General features: G+C 40.1%; 1 protein-coding gene and 1 non-coding gene across 3 annotated transcripts; one reads left to right on the forward strand and one right to left on the reverse strand.

Annotated features, from left to right (window-relative positions):
* atp2a2b (ATPase sarcoplasmic/endoplasmic reticulum Ca2+ transporting 2b) lies at positions 1-18,122 on the reverse strand. Of its 2 annotated transcripts, none has more exons than XM_086096098.1 (24): positions 17,359-18,122; positions 16,986-17,003; positions 16,825-16,907; positions 14,135-14,239; positions 13,649-13,787; positions 11,333-11,413; positions 10,561-10,646; positions 9,717-9,872; positions 9,497-9,638; positions 9,188-9,354; positions 8,129-8,217; positions 7,809-7,911; positions 7,599-7,730; positions 7,370-7,489; positions 6,964-7,182; positions 5,992-6,115; positions 5,604-5,815; positions 5,308-5,528; positions 5,004-5,206; positions 4,103-4,188; positions 3,854-3,987; positions 3,636-3,753; positions 3,215-3,368; positions 1-1,364 (listed from the first exon to the last, which is right to left on the reverse strand). In XM_086096098.1, exons 1-24 carry the CDS (start codon positions 17,474-17,476, stop codon positions 1,351-1,353), a joined length of 3,024 nt encoding a protein of 1,007 aa, XP_085952224.1. In that variant the 5' UTR covers positions 17,477-18,122; the 3' UTR covers positions 1-1,350. The 2 variants fall into 2 exon arrangements, with proteins under 2 accessions (XP_085952224.1, XP_085952222.1); XM_086096096.1 differs by having other exon boundaries at positions 1,608-3,368; positions 17,359-18,120.
* Positions 18,123-19,430: 1,308 nt separating this feature from the next.
* Positions 19,431-19,503, forward strand: trnaa-agc (transfer RNA alanine (anticodon AGC)). The gene has a single exon. It is a non-coding gene; the product is annotated as a tRNA-Ala (tRNA).
* Positions 19,504-20,065: the final 562 nt, after the last annotated feature.

Raw genomic sequence — 20,065 nt, forward strand, 5'->3', positions numbered from 1 at the left:
TGAGTTCAACTATCTTTATTTACCTGAAATGAAAACACAACCTCTGTAATGCATCTACAATCATTATCAGAATTAAATGATAGTCATATTTATACAGCTGATTAATATACATATATATTTTTTTAACCCAGGTTCCTTTGTAGGGACCGCACAGTACACCTCTTATTAGATCACAGTTTTCCAGCAGTTGCCAAACATACAGGATCGTAAAGACCTATAGAGGCAATAAAATAAAAACATTGTCGTATTGCAGAGATGTCCTTCAAGAATGACTAAACCACTAGACATAAAATGGATTGGCCTACGGTAAATAAGAAAAACAAATAGTGCACAGCCAAGTTCATTGTGATGACTTGTTTCTAATTGTGAAAACATTACAATAAAAAGTGATTTCCAAAAAGTCTACTATAGAACCATCTTAAAACCTTAAGTCTTTATAGAGTTTTTATACATTAGAATCTATAATTACAAACTGTAAAGCCTACATACAGCTGCAAGGCATGCATGATGTTTGTACACACAATGCAAGCGAAGACCACTGCACCTAATGTTGAGGAGTCCCGTTAAGTCAAAACTACCATGAAAGGGAAGGAACAAACCTCATGCTAAAAGGGAGCAACATGTTGGGGGCTGTTGAACTTCCCTGCGAACTATACTGGAAACTGGATGGAAGGGTATGTAAAATAAATAGCCTATTAATACATCATGTATTTGGTCTCTTTCATGTGGAAATCTGTTCCTCTGTGCATCAAAACCACTCAACACACATACTGAACAAAAATAAAAGATGCAACAGTTTTTTGTTTTCGCTCCAATTTTTAATGAGCTGAATGTAGGCCTATTTCTCTAAAATAGTGCTCACAAATTTGTCTATAATTATATTAGTGAGCACTTTGCGGAAATAACCCATCCGCCTAATAAGAGTGACATGATCAAGATGCTGCTTAGGCTGGCCACAAAAAAAAATTAAAAATTAAATGTGCCGTTTCACTGTTGGGCTGGTCAGAAATACAATACGGAATTAAGACAAAGCAACACACTTTTAATTTAGTAACACTGCACATGTTAAGCTTTTTTATTGTGGGCAGCCTGCACACCTGCACAATATTCATGCTAGCTAGCATCTTAACCACGGCGGCAAAAAAAAAACTAGTTGGAAAAAAACATGTGTAAGATAAATAGGCCTTTCGTATAGATAGAAAAAAGATATTTCAGTTCAACTTGTTTAAAGTGGCTTTTAAGCAAGTGTTGCGTTTGTATTTTTGTTCAGTGTACAATTATTACATACATGTTCGTCAGGATGTGCGGAATGAATGATGGGTTTGGTCCACCGTAAGTATCCCAAGACTTTTAGGACAGACAACCTAGGAAAAGAGAACAAACGTCAAATCATCGATATTTAAGAGCATGTTCATTTTTTTTTTATGTGGATAATTAAAAGAAAGCCAAGGGTTGGAGCGGGTGGCACACAGGTGACATTCGCAATGTAAGCATGTGGGCAACAAATCACATCTTGGCAACGTCAACTCTAAGAAGCGCTATTTAGGTCTGCCAAGACAAGAGTAATTTAGTAAGTGTGTGGAGAGAGGGAGAAAAAAAATACTCACTCGTGATAGGAACCAGCGGAGGGCATTGAAGAAAGAAAAACACACCAATGTTGTCAAGTGGTACACAAAACATCCAGGCTTCTTCCACCACTAACATGCTTTCAATGTTGTCTTATTCCAGTGTTAATGCAGTCAACTGCACGGCCAATCAAACATGTTCACACAGAAGTATGGTAAATATTTAGTCAAATCAACACACACAGGTAATGTTTCTTATATCAAACAAAAACGACAAACACTTTGAATCAAAGGGTTCATGGATGTATTTATCCTTAAAATAAAATAAAAAAAACAGGGGTAGTTATTTGAAATCATCTTGATTCATATTAGTTGTTATTAATATTAATGTCCTTTGAATCAAACGCCATCCAGACGGGAATGTACACAATCTTGAACTATTTGGTCTATAAAGCAAAGGGTTGTCAAAAATCACACGAAAGTTATCTCTTCTTAAAAAAAAAAAATGTTAAGAAGGAAGTAAGACTGTTCCATTTTCTGCACAGGCCACCCAAGGGGCACGCCTCAGATGTTACAGCTGAGCAAGACTGTGGGGAAGCATCCAGTGATGAACGGGAATTTTATTTAAAAAAAGAAAAATGTATCACATTGAGGTAGCTGTGATCTTCCCAGTGCAGAAAAAAACAATTTCAAATCATAGCAGTAAAGAAATAGTCCATGACAATTTTTAGTCTTACATTTGGAGCAAAAGGGGCACACAAATTAGAAATGAGCAACCACATACAGTTCATGCTTGGTCACAGGACATGCAGTTTAGGTTTTTTTTGGGGAAGATATACTTTTTTTTCCCCCCTCCCTCCAACATCAACTAATCTGAGCATTCCAACATACACTCCCAAACCTTTCCCCTGTTCTTGGCTGCCACACGTCGCTTGTCCTCTGAAAAAATGTTTACACTGAAGACACAATGGTTAACATTAGAAAAGAAACATCAAGGCGGTACGTCTAAGCCACGCTGGTCCAACAAATTTACAAAGCCATAAAAAAAAAAAAATCCTTGCATAAAATAGTGTTCAATCTCTGTACAGATCCACAATTTTTTCGAGTCCCTCAACTTTCATTTCATAATGAGTGAAGTTGCGCTAAATAATAGTTACTATAGTGACGCTCGACTGATGACACTTTTAGAAAACCGAAAGGATAAATCTTAAAAAGGCATTGAGATTAAATTTTAAAAAGAAAAGTGAAAAATGGCAACTGTCGAACAATCTAGTTCACGTCTATGTGAATGATGGTCATCTTAAGCCTTAGGCCAACTCAAATCAAAGTGTTTTTAGAGTATTGTCGCAATTTATGGGTTACATTTGCTCCTCCTCATACACACGCACGCACGCACACTAAACTCTACAAACAACACACAAGCTACGCACGTGGAGGCGGGCAGAGAGGGATGAAGTGGGTGGGGGAGCGAAAAGGGGGGCGGGGGGAGTGATGGCTGTGATGGAAAAGTCGAGGTTGTGCTCAAGTCAGTCAGCACCAGAACATGTCGGCCATGTTAGTGTCGGTGCTGTAGATCCAGAGGAGCAGGGGGAGGGAAAAGGCCACGAAGGGCCAGGAGATGCCCTCCATGCATGCGGCCAGGCAGCAACCTTCCGAGCTGGCCGACTTCTCCAGCTCTTTAGCTGGCTCGAGGTAGTTCCTGGCCGCGAATTTCAGCACCTCGTCCAGTAAAATGACCGGCAGTGAGATCTTGAGCACCACCAGCCACTGGGTCAGATTCAGGGGGGTGATCTGGAAGATTATCTGGCAGGGTAACAGCGGAAAAAAATATGTGAGTGGAGTGTAACGCATTAAAAGCCAGCCTTTCATTCGGTGACGCCCACGACACTCACCGGGCCAAGCCATACACATTCAAAGTCACAGTGGAATGTAAAGACGCTGACAAAAATAATCCCAGCATCTCACATGCATGTGTTCTCTTCGATAACTACATTTTCTTTTATCTAGTTAACTAGTATTTAATGGGATATTCAGTAAAGCGCTAACTTGTATAAACCCAGAACCTCTTACCGGAAGAGGTTCCACGTAGAGGATGAGGAAGTGGAGAGACATGGAAAGACAGATTGCTCCCAGCAGCCACACGTTCTCCCACGGAGGCATTCGCAGCAGAGACTGGTTCTCAGACACGCTGAAACACAAAGCAACGCATTTAGCGTAATCTCAAGCATCTTTTGTACCAGATGTTTATAGAACTGTTGTGAAATTGCGCACTAAAAACACAAACCAACCTATTGAGAGCGTTGCACATCTCAATGGTGACCAGCACTGACAAGGCCATAGTCATCGGGTACGGAGACTCAAACACCTTACAGTCCATATTCTGGAAGTCTTGGTTGTCTGGACCACATTGCAGGAAGTGACTCTGTAAGCAAAAAATAAAAGTAAAGCAACGGCTAGCACATGTTGTCAGAACTTAAGGCACAATGTTAACGCACTGAATTGGCATGAAAAAAAAGTTAGGCGTTTGTAATTCATACCAGCTGGTAAAATGTGATCCTCGGTCCATCTTCTGCAGCAACAAACCACCAGGCCGCGGCACCCACTGTGGCAGCGCCGACATAGCCTGGTGATGCACAGCAACACAACAACATTGTCATACACACAAGACTACAGTAATTTCTAGACTACAAGCCGCTACTTTTCTCACTTGCATTCAACCCTGCGGCTAATACAAAGGTGCGGCTTATCCATCAGATCACAATGGGGGCGCACTATAAAGGAAGCGTCAGGCAGAGCAAAACAAACCAAGTGAGCCCAAAAGCGCAGTTTATAGTCAGGTGCGCCTTGTAGTCCAGAAATTATTGTAATCAATAAAATGAAGGGAAACAGCACAAATCGAGGCAGACTATGAGCAGAAAAAAATAAATAAAATACTGTTGAGTCACAGAACAAACATGAACATGGTTAATTGCCCAAAAATATGTCGTCTCCAAGATCATCTTTGATAGTGAACAGCGACATTGCTAACATATGGTAAGACTAACAAATTCATCTGAAAATATCATTTACAAGCTTACTTTCTGTTACTACCCGTTTCATTTCCTTGAGAGGCAAATAGGCACAAGGCTTATAATTTTTTTCCAGGCTTATACTGTGCTCCCCTTTTGGAGGATGGCTTGAACTTTTTCCTTTTTCCTCCTCCTCCCCTTGTTTCTTTCCTTATTCTAAGATCTTAGGGTGCTTTTTCAGGCGGTCAAGTAAAATTTCATTGCTCTCTACTTGTGCATGTGCAGTGACCACAAAACTATTCCATTCCAAAAAGGAAGCACGTCTATATTTATAGACAAAAAAAAGCTGTGTTGACGCTCCCAAAAGATTATTCTGACTCAATGTCCAATAGGAAAGATAGGAGATCTATCTCCACAACGGTTGACTTACATCCAATGGCAAGGTAACGGAAGAAGAGCCACCCAGAGATGAGGGGCTCGCGAGCATTGCGGGGAGGCTTGTTCATGATATCCAAGTCTGGTGGGTTGAAGCCTAACGCGGTGGCGGGCAGACCGTCGGTCACCAGGTTGACCCAAAGCAGCTGAACAGGAATGAGAGCTTCGGGGAAGCCGAGGGCCGCCGTCAGGAAGATACTACAACACATGGGCACAAAAAATAAATAAATAAAATAAAATAAAAACGAGAACAATTGTGTGCTCGCAGAGGAAGAATAAGATTGTGTGCAACCCCTTACCAGACCACTTCGCCCACATTAGAGGATATGAGATATCTGATGAACTGCTTCATGTTGTTGTAAATAGCGCGACCTTCCTCGACCGCGGCCACAATGGTGGCAAAGTTGTCGTCGGCCAGCACCATCTCGGAGGCCGTCTTGGCAACCGCTGTGCCGGACCCCATGGCGATACCGATCTCTGCCTTCTTGAGAGCGGGGGCGTCATTCACTCCATCACCAGTCTGAAACGTGCAATTTGCAACATAATCTACCATCTTACAAACTAAGCGATTATCAAAAGGCAGCTCTCTTCTTACCATAGCTGTGATCTCATCGTAGGACTGAAGATACTCGATAATTTTGGACTTGTGGGACGGCTCCACGCGAGCAAAGCAACGAGCCTTTACCACGGCTTCCCGTTGCACAGAAGGGCTGAGATCGTCAAACTCTCGGCCTGTGTAAGCCATGCTGGCGACGTCGTCATCCTCTCCAAAAATACCGATGCGTCTGCAAATGGCAACTGCAGTACCTGTAATGACCAGAAGGAGCATATTATTTACATCTTATGGCTTTGAGGAAGAAACATACAGATTTGTAGGAATTGCAAGTCGACAGTAATTAATGTTCTACTTTTTGTTTTGAATACAAGCTCACTTGAATGAGGGGTGAAACATTGCACAGAAATGAAAAGTACTCGCTATGTACCCTTGTTGTCTCCAGTGATCATAATTACTCGGATGCCTGCGAGACGACAGAGTCTAATGGAAGCTGCCACCTCTGCCCGGGGAGGATCCAACATGCCCACACAGCCCACAAAGGTCAGGTCCGTCTGAGAGATAAGACAAAACATTGTATTTCTTGTACTCACAAGTACGGCATATACACACACACACACACACACACACACACGCAACCATATACATTCAGACTTATATGCATATGCCATTTATTTATTAAGGATTTCGGTCGATTACAATTTTTAATCATAATTAATCACATGATATCCATTGTTAACTCGCAATTAATCAAACCCTATCTGTTCTGAATGTACAAAAAAAATTCTAGTTGGTCATACTCTTGTTAACTAACAAAAGTGGACTCAAGGTTACTATACACAAATTTAGTATCTTTACACAGTTAACAATTACTGTTATAAGGACAGTGAAACATTAAGTCATTGATTTGTATTGAGTTAATTTTCTGCCACAAGCTGGCATTAGTGTTTCATGTTGGACGTTGGTGACAGAACACTACATTTTTATTTTCAAACTCAGAGCAATTGATATTTGGAACATGAAGAAACTCATGGACTACAGGCCATTTTGTTCATTGTCTATTACAATTAGTCACCAATTCCCACAAATACATATATTTTTATCACATTTATTATTACTAAATTGTGTTATAGTAACTCCTTTACACAACGTTGTAGGCAAAATAAAGCATGAACAACAATTGTAAGTAATTCTTAATGCCTCTTGACATATTTAATGCTTCTTAATGTCATTTAAGGCCTTACCTTTTTAGCAAAATTTATTTAATTACTTATTATGCTTTTTATTGACCCACGGAAACCCTAATTCTATAGCTGATTAAATAGTGATTTGTTTTGAGAGGCAAAGCTAAACTTCACCACTAAAACGGCAAGATTAAAGTTTAAAAGCCAGTTGCATTTACTTCATAGTCAATAAAGCGAGTGCAGTCCTCCAACACCAGGTCCTCCTTGTTCACAGGGTTGTCTCGGGTGGCCAGAGCGAGACAGCGCAGGGTGTCTCGGCCGGTTCCGTATTCCCTGATCACTGACAACAGCTTGTCCTTGATGCCGGGGGTCATGGGCACCTTGGTGCCACCTATGCGGACATGCGTGCACCTGTCAATCACTCCCTCGGGGGCACCCTGTTTAAAAGGAGAAGATGTTCTTTTAGGGTTGGATCTGAGCACGTCGAACAAGTAGGGGTTTTCAAAATATGTATTGATAATGGGATAATGGTTATTTGCGTTAATTTAGCAAGTCGTGGGTTGAGCCACGGACAGAATGTCAATAACAAAACACAACCACGCTCCATGTTTGTATCTAACTTACCTTGACAAACATCTTGCCTGCAGATGAGCGAGCTTTGTTGGGGGTGCAATACACAGACATGGACTTCCTGTCTCTAGAAAATTCTAATGTTAACTCCTTCTTCATCAGCTGCTTGATTACCTACATGTTAAAAAAATAAATAAAATAAAATAAAATAAAAATAACAACACTCGCATTTAGTACTTTCATCTTCTGTATTTTCAATAAAGGGGAAGTAAATGTTACATACAGAGTTGCATGCATTGGCTCTCTCAATCTTGGAAAGGCCTTTCAAATCTGTGTCGAACACATTCATCTTCTCCACCAAGCATGTGAGCGCCGTCTCAGTTGCCTCACCCACCTTCTCGTACACACCTTTGATCTGGAAATGGAGACAAAAAAAAACTATTAAAACAACAACAGCACCCCATCACACAAAAGCAGAGCAGTAGTAGCCCACCTCATTATAGTCCAATGAGGAATCATTACAGAGCGCACAGATGGTGGCCAGTTCCACCAGCGCGTCATATTTGGAACATTTGACTTGTTTGCCATCCTGGTACCTAAACGAATACATAAAGACACAACAGCCAGTTAACCAACCAAGCTTGACCACATTGGTGTAAGAGATGATTTTCTTGCAGGGTCCAACATTAATGACTGTGTACGGCCACCCGCAGTTCATTATTATCCTTTTTTAATCCACTTGCTCTTGGGCCACCACCAAAAAGGCTTAATGTCAGACCCTGCTTGCTTGTATTAAAACAACTTATGACTCACACTTCTCCATCTGGTGCATATGTAGAGCCAGTAACCATGAATTCTTTTAAGGAACAATGTTTACCATCAGCCTGGTCAATAATAAACATCTGCAAAACAAAAACATTGAAAAACAGAATATTAGCGCACATTAACAGAGCATTTCAATTATATGATCAAACTTGTGGGGGTTCTGCAAGAGGAAAATGGGACTGACAGTATCCAGCAGATGGCAGCAGTCTGTCAACATTTGCATAGAAGCAGCCATATTTAAGAACCCACATATTATGAATAAATACACTGTGGTGGTCTGGGACAGCGAAAATACATTTTGAGCTAGGATTTTCAGTAATGCCATCTGGTCTATTTTCATAATGGTTGCTGACAATTTTGTCTTTTGTGGCAGACAGGGTATAAGTAAGAATAAAGCGAGCGACAGAAGGAAGGGACTAAGTGTTGGACTTCCGTATACCGATCAACATCCTGTCTGACCGCGCATAGTGAGAAGGGTGATAAAAGAAGGTTGAGGGGGAAATCTAGAAATGAGAACTTGATTGTAAGCAGAGGAGGCAGACTGATATATTCATTTATATGTATGAATGAATTACAAAGGAAAATAAAAGACAAAACAAACTAGAGCGAATTCCATTGAAAAAAACAGAACACATTTCTAATACTGACAATGAATTCAAGTAAACTTTCTAAATTCAGTAAAAAATAATAATAATAATAATAAATAAATATAAATAAAAGCGAGAAGAGCTTTGTTTGAAATAGCCATTGAGTCAGAAGTTTTCACATCATTCCCTTGAAATGGTTTCAACTTTTGTTGAACCTTTCACATAGATCTTCCAGGAAATTCTCTTCAAGTTGTTGGAATATTCTGACTCTTTCAACACCGTTCTGATAAAACTGAGTCAGGGCTCTTAACACCAACATTACAAAATTATTTTAGAGAAATTTTTCTTCTTCTTTTGCCTACACTTTGAAAATAAACCACAACACACTCCACATGGAGATCTGACCTAGGTACTAATGTTTCACATCCATATGCCGTCCCAGTGTGTGGCCATTTCTTACCCTACACACAGACATCTGATTGGTCGTCAGTGTGCCAGTCTTGTCAGAACAGATGACAGATGTACAGCCAAGGGTCTCCACAGAGGGCAAACTGCGGACAATGGCATTTTTCTTGGCCATGCGTCGCGTTCCTAAAGCCAGACAAGTGGTGATGACTGCAGGCAAACCTGAAGAGCAACAACGTGGGAAGATGTTCAATTAACAGAAGGACAATACAAAAAGAGTGTCAGATTAATACAAAACTTGCCTTTATGATTATATCGATGCACATGTGGTCTAAATACAATGTAGAAAAACCGCACGGCATACCTTCAGGGATGGCCGCCACTGCAAGAGCCACAGCAATCTTAAAGTAGTAGACAGCCCCACGGATCCAAGAGCCTCCGTGGACAGGATCATTGAAATGTCCAATGTTGATGATCCACACGGCGATGCAGATCAGTGAAATAACCTGGAACAAAGCAGCACGTGATTATAAATTTGATCGTCACATATCTCATATGAAATCAAAACAACACGAGTGCATTACTTTAGACAGTTGCTGTCCAAATTCATCCAACTTTTGCTGCAGTGGCGTGCGCTCTTGCTCCGTGGCAGCCATCTCGTCACGGATTTTACCGATTTCAGTGTTTCCACCTGTGGCCACCACCACACCGACAGCCTTGCCTGCTGCAATGTTGGTTCCCTGGAGGGAAAGGTAAAATATACATTAGGTTCCTGGGTGGAAGGGCGGCTATACTGAGTGCGTAGTCATGACTAACATTTGAGTGAGAGCTTTTGTAGTCGACTATGAAGTAACGAAACTTGAATCTATCATTGATACTTTATCACAGTGGATTGATTGGTCCTCAACCTTTTAGCACCTCAGGCCAGTTTCACATAAATATCCATTGATACATATAAACAAATTTAACACTTAGTTAAGTTGTAATTAGTTGGGGCTCGTCAACTTGTTGATTCAACCCCTACTGTGGACCATAAAAACACTCAAAATATCATATGTTAAAAATTAATTTCCCCAACAAGTAACAAAAGTAGTACAAGATTGAATCCAACCAACAATTGTTGGAAAAATACAGATCTAGCGTAAATTTGTGCACAATGAGCATTTAAAGACGTCCAAAAAAAAAAAGGGGGGGGGGGGTCTGACTGCTCAATACAATATGACAGAGACAATTAAATATCAACTACATCAATGTATTTTTACCAAGCAGATTCTACAGGTTAACACCTTGTACGAGTTAGTTAAAAATATTACTTATTGCTTGCTAATCCAGTCAAATATTATATTATTATAACGGTGACAATTTGAGCATCCACTTGGAGGTTCCATTGTATTACTGTACATGTTTGAGAAAAAATACGTCACTTACAGAAAAGAGCATGTTCTTCTTGTCCTGGTTGACTGCACGGGGGTCTGGCACTGGGTCAGTGTGTTTGATAACAGACACAGACTCTCCTACACAGAGAGGGGGGGGAATTAGTGGCACTGAATCGTATTAGTCACATGTGATGTTTTGTTGACACTTTGGCAGAGCTGCAGAGTGCGGAAAAGTCTTTTGAGCTGTCTAAGCAGGCATGACAACTATCAACTGGCGCCTTTCAGAGGGGGGATATGTGATAGCTGGAAGGGTAGCTGATCATGTCGCTGTACTGCGTGTAATCAACTCAGCGGGGTCTGGACATGTTCTGATAGGGTGCGACAGGCAGTGTCGCACCCTATGTGGCCTTGAATGGGGAAAAAGAAGAGCGGAGGAAAAATAGCTGAAACACTAAAAATACCCAGTGGAGTTTGCGACCAATTAAGGCAGTTGGGAAGGACAAGAGATTTAAGGCCTTGGTTCACATAAAACTCCCCTTACGTGCAGCATCCATCCTTGTACGACACTTTCAATATTTTCCATTGCTGTCCAAATTGTCCGCCAACCGAATCCTCCATTTTGATTGTTATGTATTGACTACAGATGGCTTATGAAGTCTGTGCGTCAAATGGAGGCAGATCATTTTCTTAAAGTAGCATTTAGCTTGAAATGGGGGGGGGGGGGGGTCTTTTGACCAGGTTATGTGAACTCACAGCTCTCCAAGAACAATTTGAATCTGGGCGAGGAAACCAAGAAACCAATCAACTGTACAAATGTGTTTTACCTGTTAGAATTGACTGGTCAACTCTCAATGTGGTTGACTTGATGGAGGTCAGCCTGATATCTGCAGGTACTTTATCACCAACTACGGACAAAAACAACACACAGAAAATTCATTAGCAGGATTATACATGCATACGGCCCTTGCCATGTCAACAGGCAATAGAAATACCTTTGCCCAATTATTACTGCAAAAGTGGGCAAACAAGCAAAGCATGAGGGGGAAGTCGTGAAGACTTGAGATTCTTTCAAATTTTTTAGCCATCTGCAGTTAACAATAATGCATGGGCATAATAATGGACTCATCGATCGTTAATGCAGTTGATTGTGTGGAACAGATTGTTGCGTGAAAGCGCCTTCAAACAAATGAGCTCACTCCTTGAATACAAGCAGCAGAGCCACTGTAAATAGTCTCAACTATTTTGCTGTCTAAAGAGGTATATTATGAAATGAGCATAGGAAGTTGAGCTACATTAACACCGAGCTCCACCAGGAAGCATATTTTGCGCAATACAATACTGCCATTGTGAGGTTGGAAGGAGTTCAGAACATTCAGACATTTGATCCTGAACACATTAATATAAATTTGTCAGATAAATGCACAGCCAAGTCTGTTTCGCTCCATTGTACGACTGAAGTTCCATTAATGAAGAGTCCGGCCTAAAATCCATTATGCATTCCTCTCGCTACAATAAACTTCAGCCGTCCCTTGTAAACCTAAATGTAAACATACACCAATGCAGAATAGTGTTCCATCCATAGAAAGTGCTAGAGAGAAAAATACTGAAGAGATATTGCTCACAAGACTGCGATCAAACAGAATGAGTGCTCTGTGCTATTTTTCTTCACATAATGAAGGGATCTGTTTCAGGAGGAAAAAACTGCCCATCTTAAGAGTAATATTGTAGCATTATGAGCTAGGGGGCAATATAAAACTAATCTTTGGGGCAACACAGACTCTTGTGTGGACAGTGAAGACGGACATGTAAACCCTTGAGCCTCTGAAGTGCCCAGAGGAGACAGTGGGAGGGAGAAGGAGGGAGGATGTAACAAGAATTAGACTCGATGAGTCTTGCAAAACACACATCCAAAAATGGGAAAACTATTTTGATCAGCTGCAAATGTTCGACTGGATTGAAGGGGCAGGACTAATTTTTGTCAACACATGTGCCGACATTCTCATGAGCAGTGACAGGAGGGTGAAGTTTTTCCCAATTAAGATATCAAATGAAGAAACACTGCTCGAGTATCACCAATGTAAAATGCCAATACGCGCTTCTTGAACTGAAAACTGTGAAACAAGACCGTACCATCAGAACTACCAAATATGGCCTGTTACTATACTGGTCACTGTCAGGTGCTCTTCATCATTCACCACCTGCCTACCTTCTAACAACTTTGGAGGTCATCCCTGAACAGACGAGGCACAGTGAAACACAAACAAGGCACTGCTCCTGCATTGGTGTCATGATTAGATTAGCTGACGCTATGACAACCGCGGCCAGTGAAACGACGGGGAATCCCACTGCAATTCCCATCACTGTGTATTCTTTCTTAAACCAACTTTGATGTTGTAACATATTTTTAGCTCGACTTATTCTGGGAACGTGTTGGCCTGAAGGAGGACCTTTCTTCACCCCATGTGAACAAAGGAGATTATCTTTGATCTGAGCCCTGGAGTAAGACAAATTGTGTATCGTTCAAGTCTGTTCAGAACCGAGAACATCTCTAGGCTGCCTGCCAAAACAAAAAAAGAACACAAGCATGCAAATATCATTTACTTTAAGAGAGCAAACTTTGCATCTCCCTCCTACAAAAGCCAGCAAACTCGGTATGGGGGGTCTAAGTGAGAGTGAGACTGGATTTATTTATTTTTTTGTTTTGTTCCATGATGCTTTCCGGAGTGGAGAACGAGCACGTAGGCCGACAGCCTTCAATGACCTTTCACAGGGTCACCCTGCCCCTCAAGAGAATATTTGTCCTATTTTTATTAATGGAAACATCACAATCCAACCCACACATGATAAACGGTGCCGTCAGTAAAACGTCAGCATATTCCAATAACGGAGCAATAATTGTGGAGGGGAAAGAAGAATATGCAGGAGTGGGATGGACAGGCAGGAGTTTGGGACATGTTAATCTATTACATAACTGTTCTATTTACAGTCACATTTCTGAGAGTAAAATGCTGAAGAGGAATAGGCAGCATGTGTGCATGTCTGTATAGGAAGCACATTTCCATAGTGATCAAGTAATAAATCCCGAAGCAAAATGCTCAAATATTGCAGAGAATCAAGAGGCTTATTTTTCATAATCTTACCTGCGACCTCCACAATGTCCCCAGGCACAATGTCCCTTGCCTTGATCCTCTGGACACTCTTCCTATCCTGGCGGTACACTTTTCCCATCTCTGGCTCATATTCCTTCAGGGCTTCAATTGCATTTTCGGCATTTCGCTCCTAATGGGGGAATTGGGACAGAGTTACAAGAGGGGAGTGAATAAAAACACCTGTACACAAAGCCTGTAACGAAAAAAGTCAAATAATGGCCCAAGTCATTTCCCCCCCTCAGAAAACTGAACCAATTACTGATTATATTATATTAATGAAATTTCAGGGTATAATTTAATCATCTATTTTAATTTATTTTATTGTATCCATCTCAGGGGGCAGCCATTTTGCCACTTGCTTGCAACACGCACAATTTTTTTTTCTACAGACAGTTCTCGGAAAGATGCAATCACTGTCATTTGTTCATATACATGATGCTTTGCTGTTTAGTGTCTGACTTGATTGTGTATATTTACCTGCCAGACTCCGACAATAGCATTGGCTATAAGAATAAGCAGGATCACAAAAGGCTCCACAAAAGCTGTTACGGTTTCTTCTCCCTCTTCAAACCAGGCCAGCACCTACAAGAGAATACATTTGCATTAAATTAGAGCTGTCAAACAATAACATTTTTAAATCAGATTAATCACATTTTAATATTGTGATAATCACGATTAATCACTTAATAAAAAGGCTTTTTTAATCAACATTTAAAATTTGAAGAGCATTTGTTATTTGTCAATTTTTTCAACATTTAATGTTATAAGGACGTCTTCAAAAAATTTGATCCACTGCACACGCTCCTTCTCTTTTTTTTTTCTAGTCATCTTGCATAATTTAAAATAGAGGAAAAAATGACAGTTTGACATGAACAAATATTCAGAAATTCATACAAACATTTATTAAATGCATGTAGTTATGTTTATTGCACAAACACAACCTGTGCTACTTTTAACATAACCATCCACTGTCGACCTAAAGGATCATCTGAGGTCAAAATTAATAGTGTGATTAATCTGCGTTAATACATGATAATGCGATATTTTTGATTAATTACTCGGTTAACGCTTTATAACTTTGACAGCACTACATTAAATGCAACTCAAATACGTGAATGAGCCAACGACAATGACAAATAAATCTCAAAGAGAACCACTGGAATTAAAACCACCCATACAGATGCAGCCACTGCGGCGCTTACGTTGGTAATTAGTACAATTACTTAAGTGTGATTCAGTGCAAACCAGCTCATCTATTTTCCTTCCATTCTGTGGCTGACACAATACGAGGCACATATTATGTCATAGCATCTTAACTGGGCTACAACTCAAGTATTTGATGAGTCACTTCCCTGCCTTAATGACAAAAATAAAGCTATTTTGAAACAGGTGGTGGAAACTGGGCTAAGTAAAATAGTGTGTCACATCAGTGACTGATATTAGTAACCACTTTTGAAGACTTAACGACAGAGGAAATCCACGACAATTCATTCAAGCACGGGCAGTCAAATATAATTTGGGAAACTCATTAAAGTACAGGTTTAAGCTACATATGTGACAAAATAAAATTGCGTTCAGAATAATCACATAAAAACTAAGGAAGTATATATATATATATATATATATATATATATATATATATATATATATATATATAAAATTATAAAATGAATAAGTCAATATGAAATGAACATGCTTTAATTGTCGGTGATGGCTAAAACATTACAATGACAGTATGCTGCCTTTCCATTTACACTGTACAGTATCAGTCTACCAATTCTCAAGTGTACCTAAAGTATTTGCCACTTAAGTCTTTAATGGCCCTTATGTCAACAGGTTGTTCAACTCAATGACATGGAGGTGGATATATTCATCTGCTCACTGATTTACAACACGACAGCCTTTCCCTCCCAAGTGCAAAATCTCTGACTCGAATTGTATGAACATCACACGTTTTGAGACAACGCAGGCTCAGGGAAGACATAGTTATGTTTGATTTGCATTACGAGCAGGAAAACTCTTCACCTGGGTCCTTTCTAGTACACTCAGCAGCAACGCTTATTCTACAAGGATTTATATTTGCTAATAAAAGGTTGTGGTCTGTGACTCAAATGTAGTTGGTGTTGTCAGACATTCAGCTCTCTAAAGCCAGACTTTTATCGTTGGATTGGGCTGCTAAGTCCTAGGAAGAATTCTGTCCTCTCTAGACTCCACGCTCACGTACATGTCAACAAGTTTAAGTGTAATTGCAAAGGTTTTTAATCGCTCTTCCAAATACCCACCGAGTACTGGCATTTTTTACAAGACCGGAAACAATAATTTCTGAAACAGGATTCCAAAAATAAATAAATGTTTCTTCCATAAGCACTTTGTTTTTTTTGTGCGCATGCGTGTTTGATCACGGACACGTTCCATTCATAGTAGAAGTTGTATTTGTCGCAATGTGATGTAATGTCAACGTAAAAAGATCAGATTAAACAAAACAAAAAAAAAACTGAAGTGACATGTCCTGCAGTGTGAATGTGGCCGTAGAGAAATTTGGGGGGCTTTATTTCTGGGTGCAAAGGAAGAGTCTGATATACATGAAAGGGTAGAAAAGGTAGCTGCCTGATGCAAAAACTGTCAAGTGGAGAGATTTGCCATGCCTTCGTTGCCTCGCCCCCCTGGCAAACGGAACAATGTTTTCTTTGCATTTACAAAAAGACAATTGTAGAAGCGTCAAAAATAATTGTAATGAAAAACGACTTCATTATCAAAATAATATCAGAATATTTTAATTATTGAGTAATTGTTTAGAGCCGCTGTGTAATTTACAATTAAACAAATCATCTGATTTCCGACTCTCAATTATTTGTTCAGTTCTGTAACCCTTCATGAAAGCAAAATGATTAGCTTGTTCTGTCTAATCAAGATAAAACATTTTCAAACATCTGCTTTGACCTAACCAGTAATCAAATCAGTTTGAAAAAGTGTAATTTGTTTAATTATTTCTTAAAACTTAAATATCAAAACAAAAATTGGTTAGAAAACAAAATCGTGAAAAATAAGTTTTTATAATATAATTTAACGCAAAAATAAAATAACTATAAAAAAATAATTTTAAAAGAGCCATTTGTAACCACAAAACAGCTCTGGTTTAAATCAATTGATCCAATGGTAATACTTACAAAGGATATGCAGGCAGCCAATAAAAGGATCCTCACAAGCAGATCTTCAAATTGCTCAACCACCAGCGCCCAAAGAGATTTGCCTTTCAAAAGGAAAACAAATGCCATTTAAATTAAGCCCTATTTCAACACAATACTTGAAAAGATAAATGTGTACTCACCCTCCTCTGCTGGCAACTCTGCACATTATCATAAAAGGAAGCAGAGAGAGAAAAAGCAAGTTAAATTGAGGTCAATCACCGTACATTAGCAATTAGCAGTAAACTGTTGGATAATTACTTCATAATTCAAACATTTTTTGATGATTGATGCGTCTAAAAGAATTCTGGGACGGGGATCAATAAACCATGGCTTAAGCCCTTCTTTCGGATGTTGTTGATGTAAAAATTAAAATAATGCGAATCAGGTCAGCGCTCATTTTGTCGTGACGTCACCCTCGGTTTGTTAACCATGACGTCCGTTACAAGCCCGTCGGCACGGGCCATACAACGTTACGTGACAAGGCAAGCGTTTATAAGAAGCCGTAATCCTTACCGTTGGGTCCGTATCGTTCCCGTTGTTTCTTGATTTGCTCCGAGCTCAGGCCGGTGCTCTCGTTCACGTTGAAAAAGCTGTAAACTTCTTCAACCGTCTTGGTGTGCGCGTTGTCCATGGTGAACGGCCACTCGGTGAGACCCGTTTGCCTCTACTGATCCCGCGACCTCGACCTGGCACGGTCCTTCCTTCCTTCTACACTGGGGTTTAACTTAAAATAAATAAAAAAGGGAAACGGCCTTTCACGGCGGTGCTGCGCGTACACAACACAGACCAAAATAGCGAGCAGGTGTCTTTTGAGGGGCCGAATTAGCGATAACGGTGCTAACGAAAAGAGATAGCTGCTAAAGCTAGGCTAACAATTCGGCTCTGGCTTGATTTCGCCGGTCGTGCTTTGCTCGCTCACCCGAGAAAACTCCCAACGGATAATTCATACCACTTTCGCCTCTCTGTATAAACGACGGATCGCGAGAAAATCCTACACATACAAATTATTGAAACATGTGGGTTGTCTTGTAGCTTCAGCCCTAGCCTGCTTTGCGTATTATTGCGGAATCTCCACCGTCCTCTTCGCTATCAATTGCATTTATCCGCCGCAGCAGCCTTCGTGTGAGTCGAATGCGGTGTTCGGTGTCCGCATGTGGAACCCTGTGATTGGTTACTCAAACCGGATGTCTCTTCTCTGATTGGTTACTCAAACCGGAACTCCTTCACTCGCCATCTTAATTTCCTTTGGATACAATAAAATTAAAATAACTCACTCTCCATTTACGTTGTCTGTGCTACCAAATTGAATTGATCCTATGATAAAACAAATTCTATAATGATTTATGTAAGGTGTGATTTACTACTCACATTTTTACTAATATTTTATTGTAACTAACTAAATGTGGGCGGGAGTGGCGATTGGTTGTTGTGACGTTGGCAAGACAGAGACCAAAGTGACATTCCACCTTGACGTTAATTCAGCCATTAACATTGAAATGGAAGGACGCACTTTGAAATTCGGACTAATTTATTAAACGCTAAATTCAGATTGTTTACTATATTTTTTTTAATGGGCCCCTTTAAAATGTTGGCTTTAATCTATCAAACACGCTAAAATCAATAAAGCAATCAAATAGTTTATTATATATTTTCTTCTTAATTTGATAATCTGCTACATAACAGCTATCGAATCCATCTCCACCTTCAGAACCAGAACAAGAGAACCATGTTTAAAATACATTAAATTTAAATAAAAAAAAAACCGCAACTTTCCAGCGGTTGAAATGTTAGAAATTAAGAGCTCATTCCAGATACAATTCATTTTCACTGACCGTATGGTAGTTTAGCCTACCCACAATGCACCACGCCGCTACCCATAATGCACCGTGCAGATGCGCACTTTGCTTATTGTCGCGGAGGGATGGCACTATGCGCACTATACGAGGCGTCGGAACCCGAATTCAAACCTTCCACCACGAAACTGAGAGGGCTGTGTTAACCAGTGAAAAGTTGAAACTCATGCTGCAAAAAATATTTAAAAATCTGGAGGATGCGGGCATCGATCCCGCTACTTCTCGCATGCTAAGCGAGCGCTCTACCATTTGAGCTAATCCCCCATTATTCTTCCCGCTAGGAAAATAAAACCATAGGAAAATAAAAAACAAAGTAGTTGTAGACTACGGATTCCGCTGCCTTTCGTATGCAATGCGAGCGCTGTCAGTCAATTTCAGTAAAGCACCTTTCTGCAAACACGCGCACACAAATACCGACTACATGGAGGATGCAGGCATCGAATCCGCTATCTATCGCATGCTACGCGACCGGTCTAAGCATGAGTAAGGCCTCCATGGATGCAGAGCGCAGTTCGAGGCGTGCTTCAACGTCAGGTGACTCCGCCCACGGATTTTCGACCTCCAAGCGCCTTCTTTCTGTGTTGTTAAACCGAACTATAGCCATAACAATACCGCATAACAATTACAACATGTTTTGAGCACTGTATTGAACAACAAAAAATAAAAAAATACTAACCCTAACCGTTCAGGGATACGCACTGCACCTCCTCTTCCTCATAATCTGTGTATCATGGGGGATTAGCTCAGATGGTAGAGCGCTCGCTTAGCATGCGAGAAGTAGCGGGATCGATGCCCGCATCCTCCAGTTTTTTTCCTTCCCCATATTACAGCATCGTTCAAATGTTCGAGCGCAATGCGAGTGGAGTGAGGAATTATTTTTGTATTGCTCTGTCCTCTTTCTCTCCCCAGTATTTTAGAAACAGAGATTGGTAATCTCTTAAAATTATACAGGAATAGACAAGCGGTTAAGAAAATGGATGGATTTATATTATCCAGCCAACCATGACCAAATTCAAAAAGGACATTGACACAAGTTGCTCTTTTTGTAGAAATCACCCAGAGAGAGTTCAACCTCTCTTCTGGATCTGTGCGCTCACTTAAGACTTTCTGGAAAGATTTTAGTAGTTTTGTGTGACATGGGAATTATTATTATTTTTAGGAAGTAAGTTAATGAAAATGTCTTTTTCATTATTAATTAGTTAATATTTATGGCATAAAAATAAATACATCAAAAACTAACTAAACTAAATAAATAAGTTTGTCAATATTTGTAAAAATAAATAAATAAGTTATTTGGATGTATATGAAACCACTGGCATTATTGTGTTTTTTTTTGTGTTGTTGATTTGTTTTCTTTGTTGTACATA

The sequence above is a fragment of the Leptonotus elevatus genome, chromosome 15 (genome assembly GCF_054856555.1).
Source record: "Leptonotus elevatus isolate MCC_2025b chromosome 15, RoL_Lele_1.0, whole genome shotgun sequence".
Taxonomy (NCBI): domain Eukaryota; kingdom Metazoa; phylum Chordata; class Actinopteri; order Syngnathiformes; family Syngnathidae; genus Leptonotus; species Leptonotus elevatus.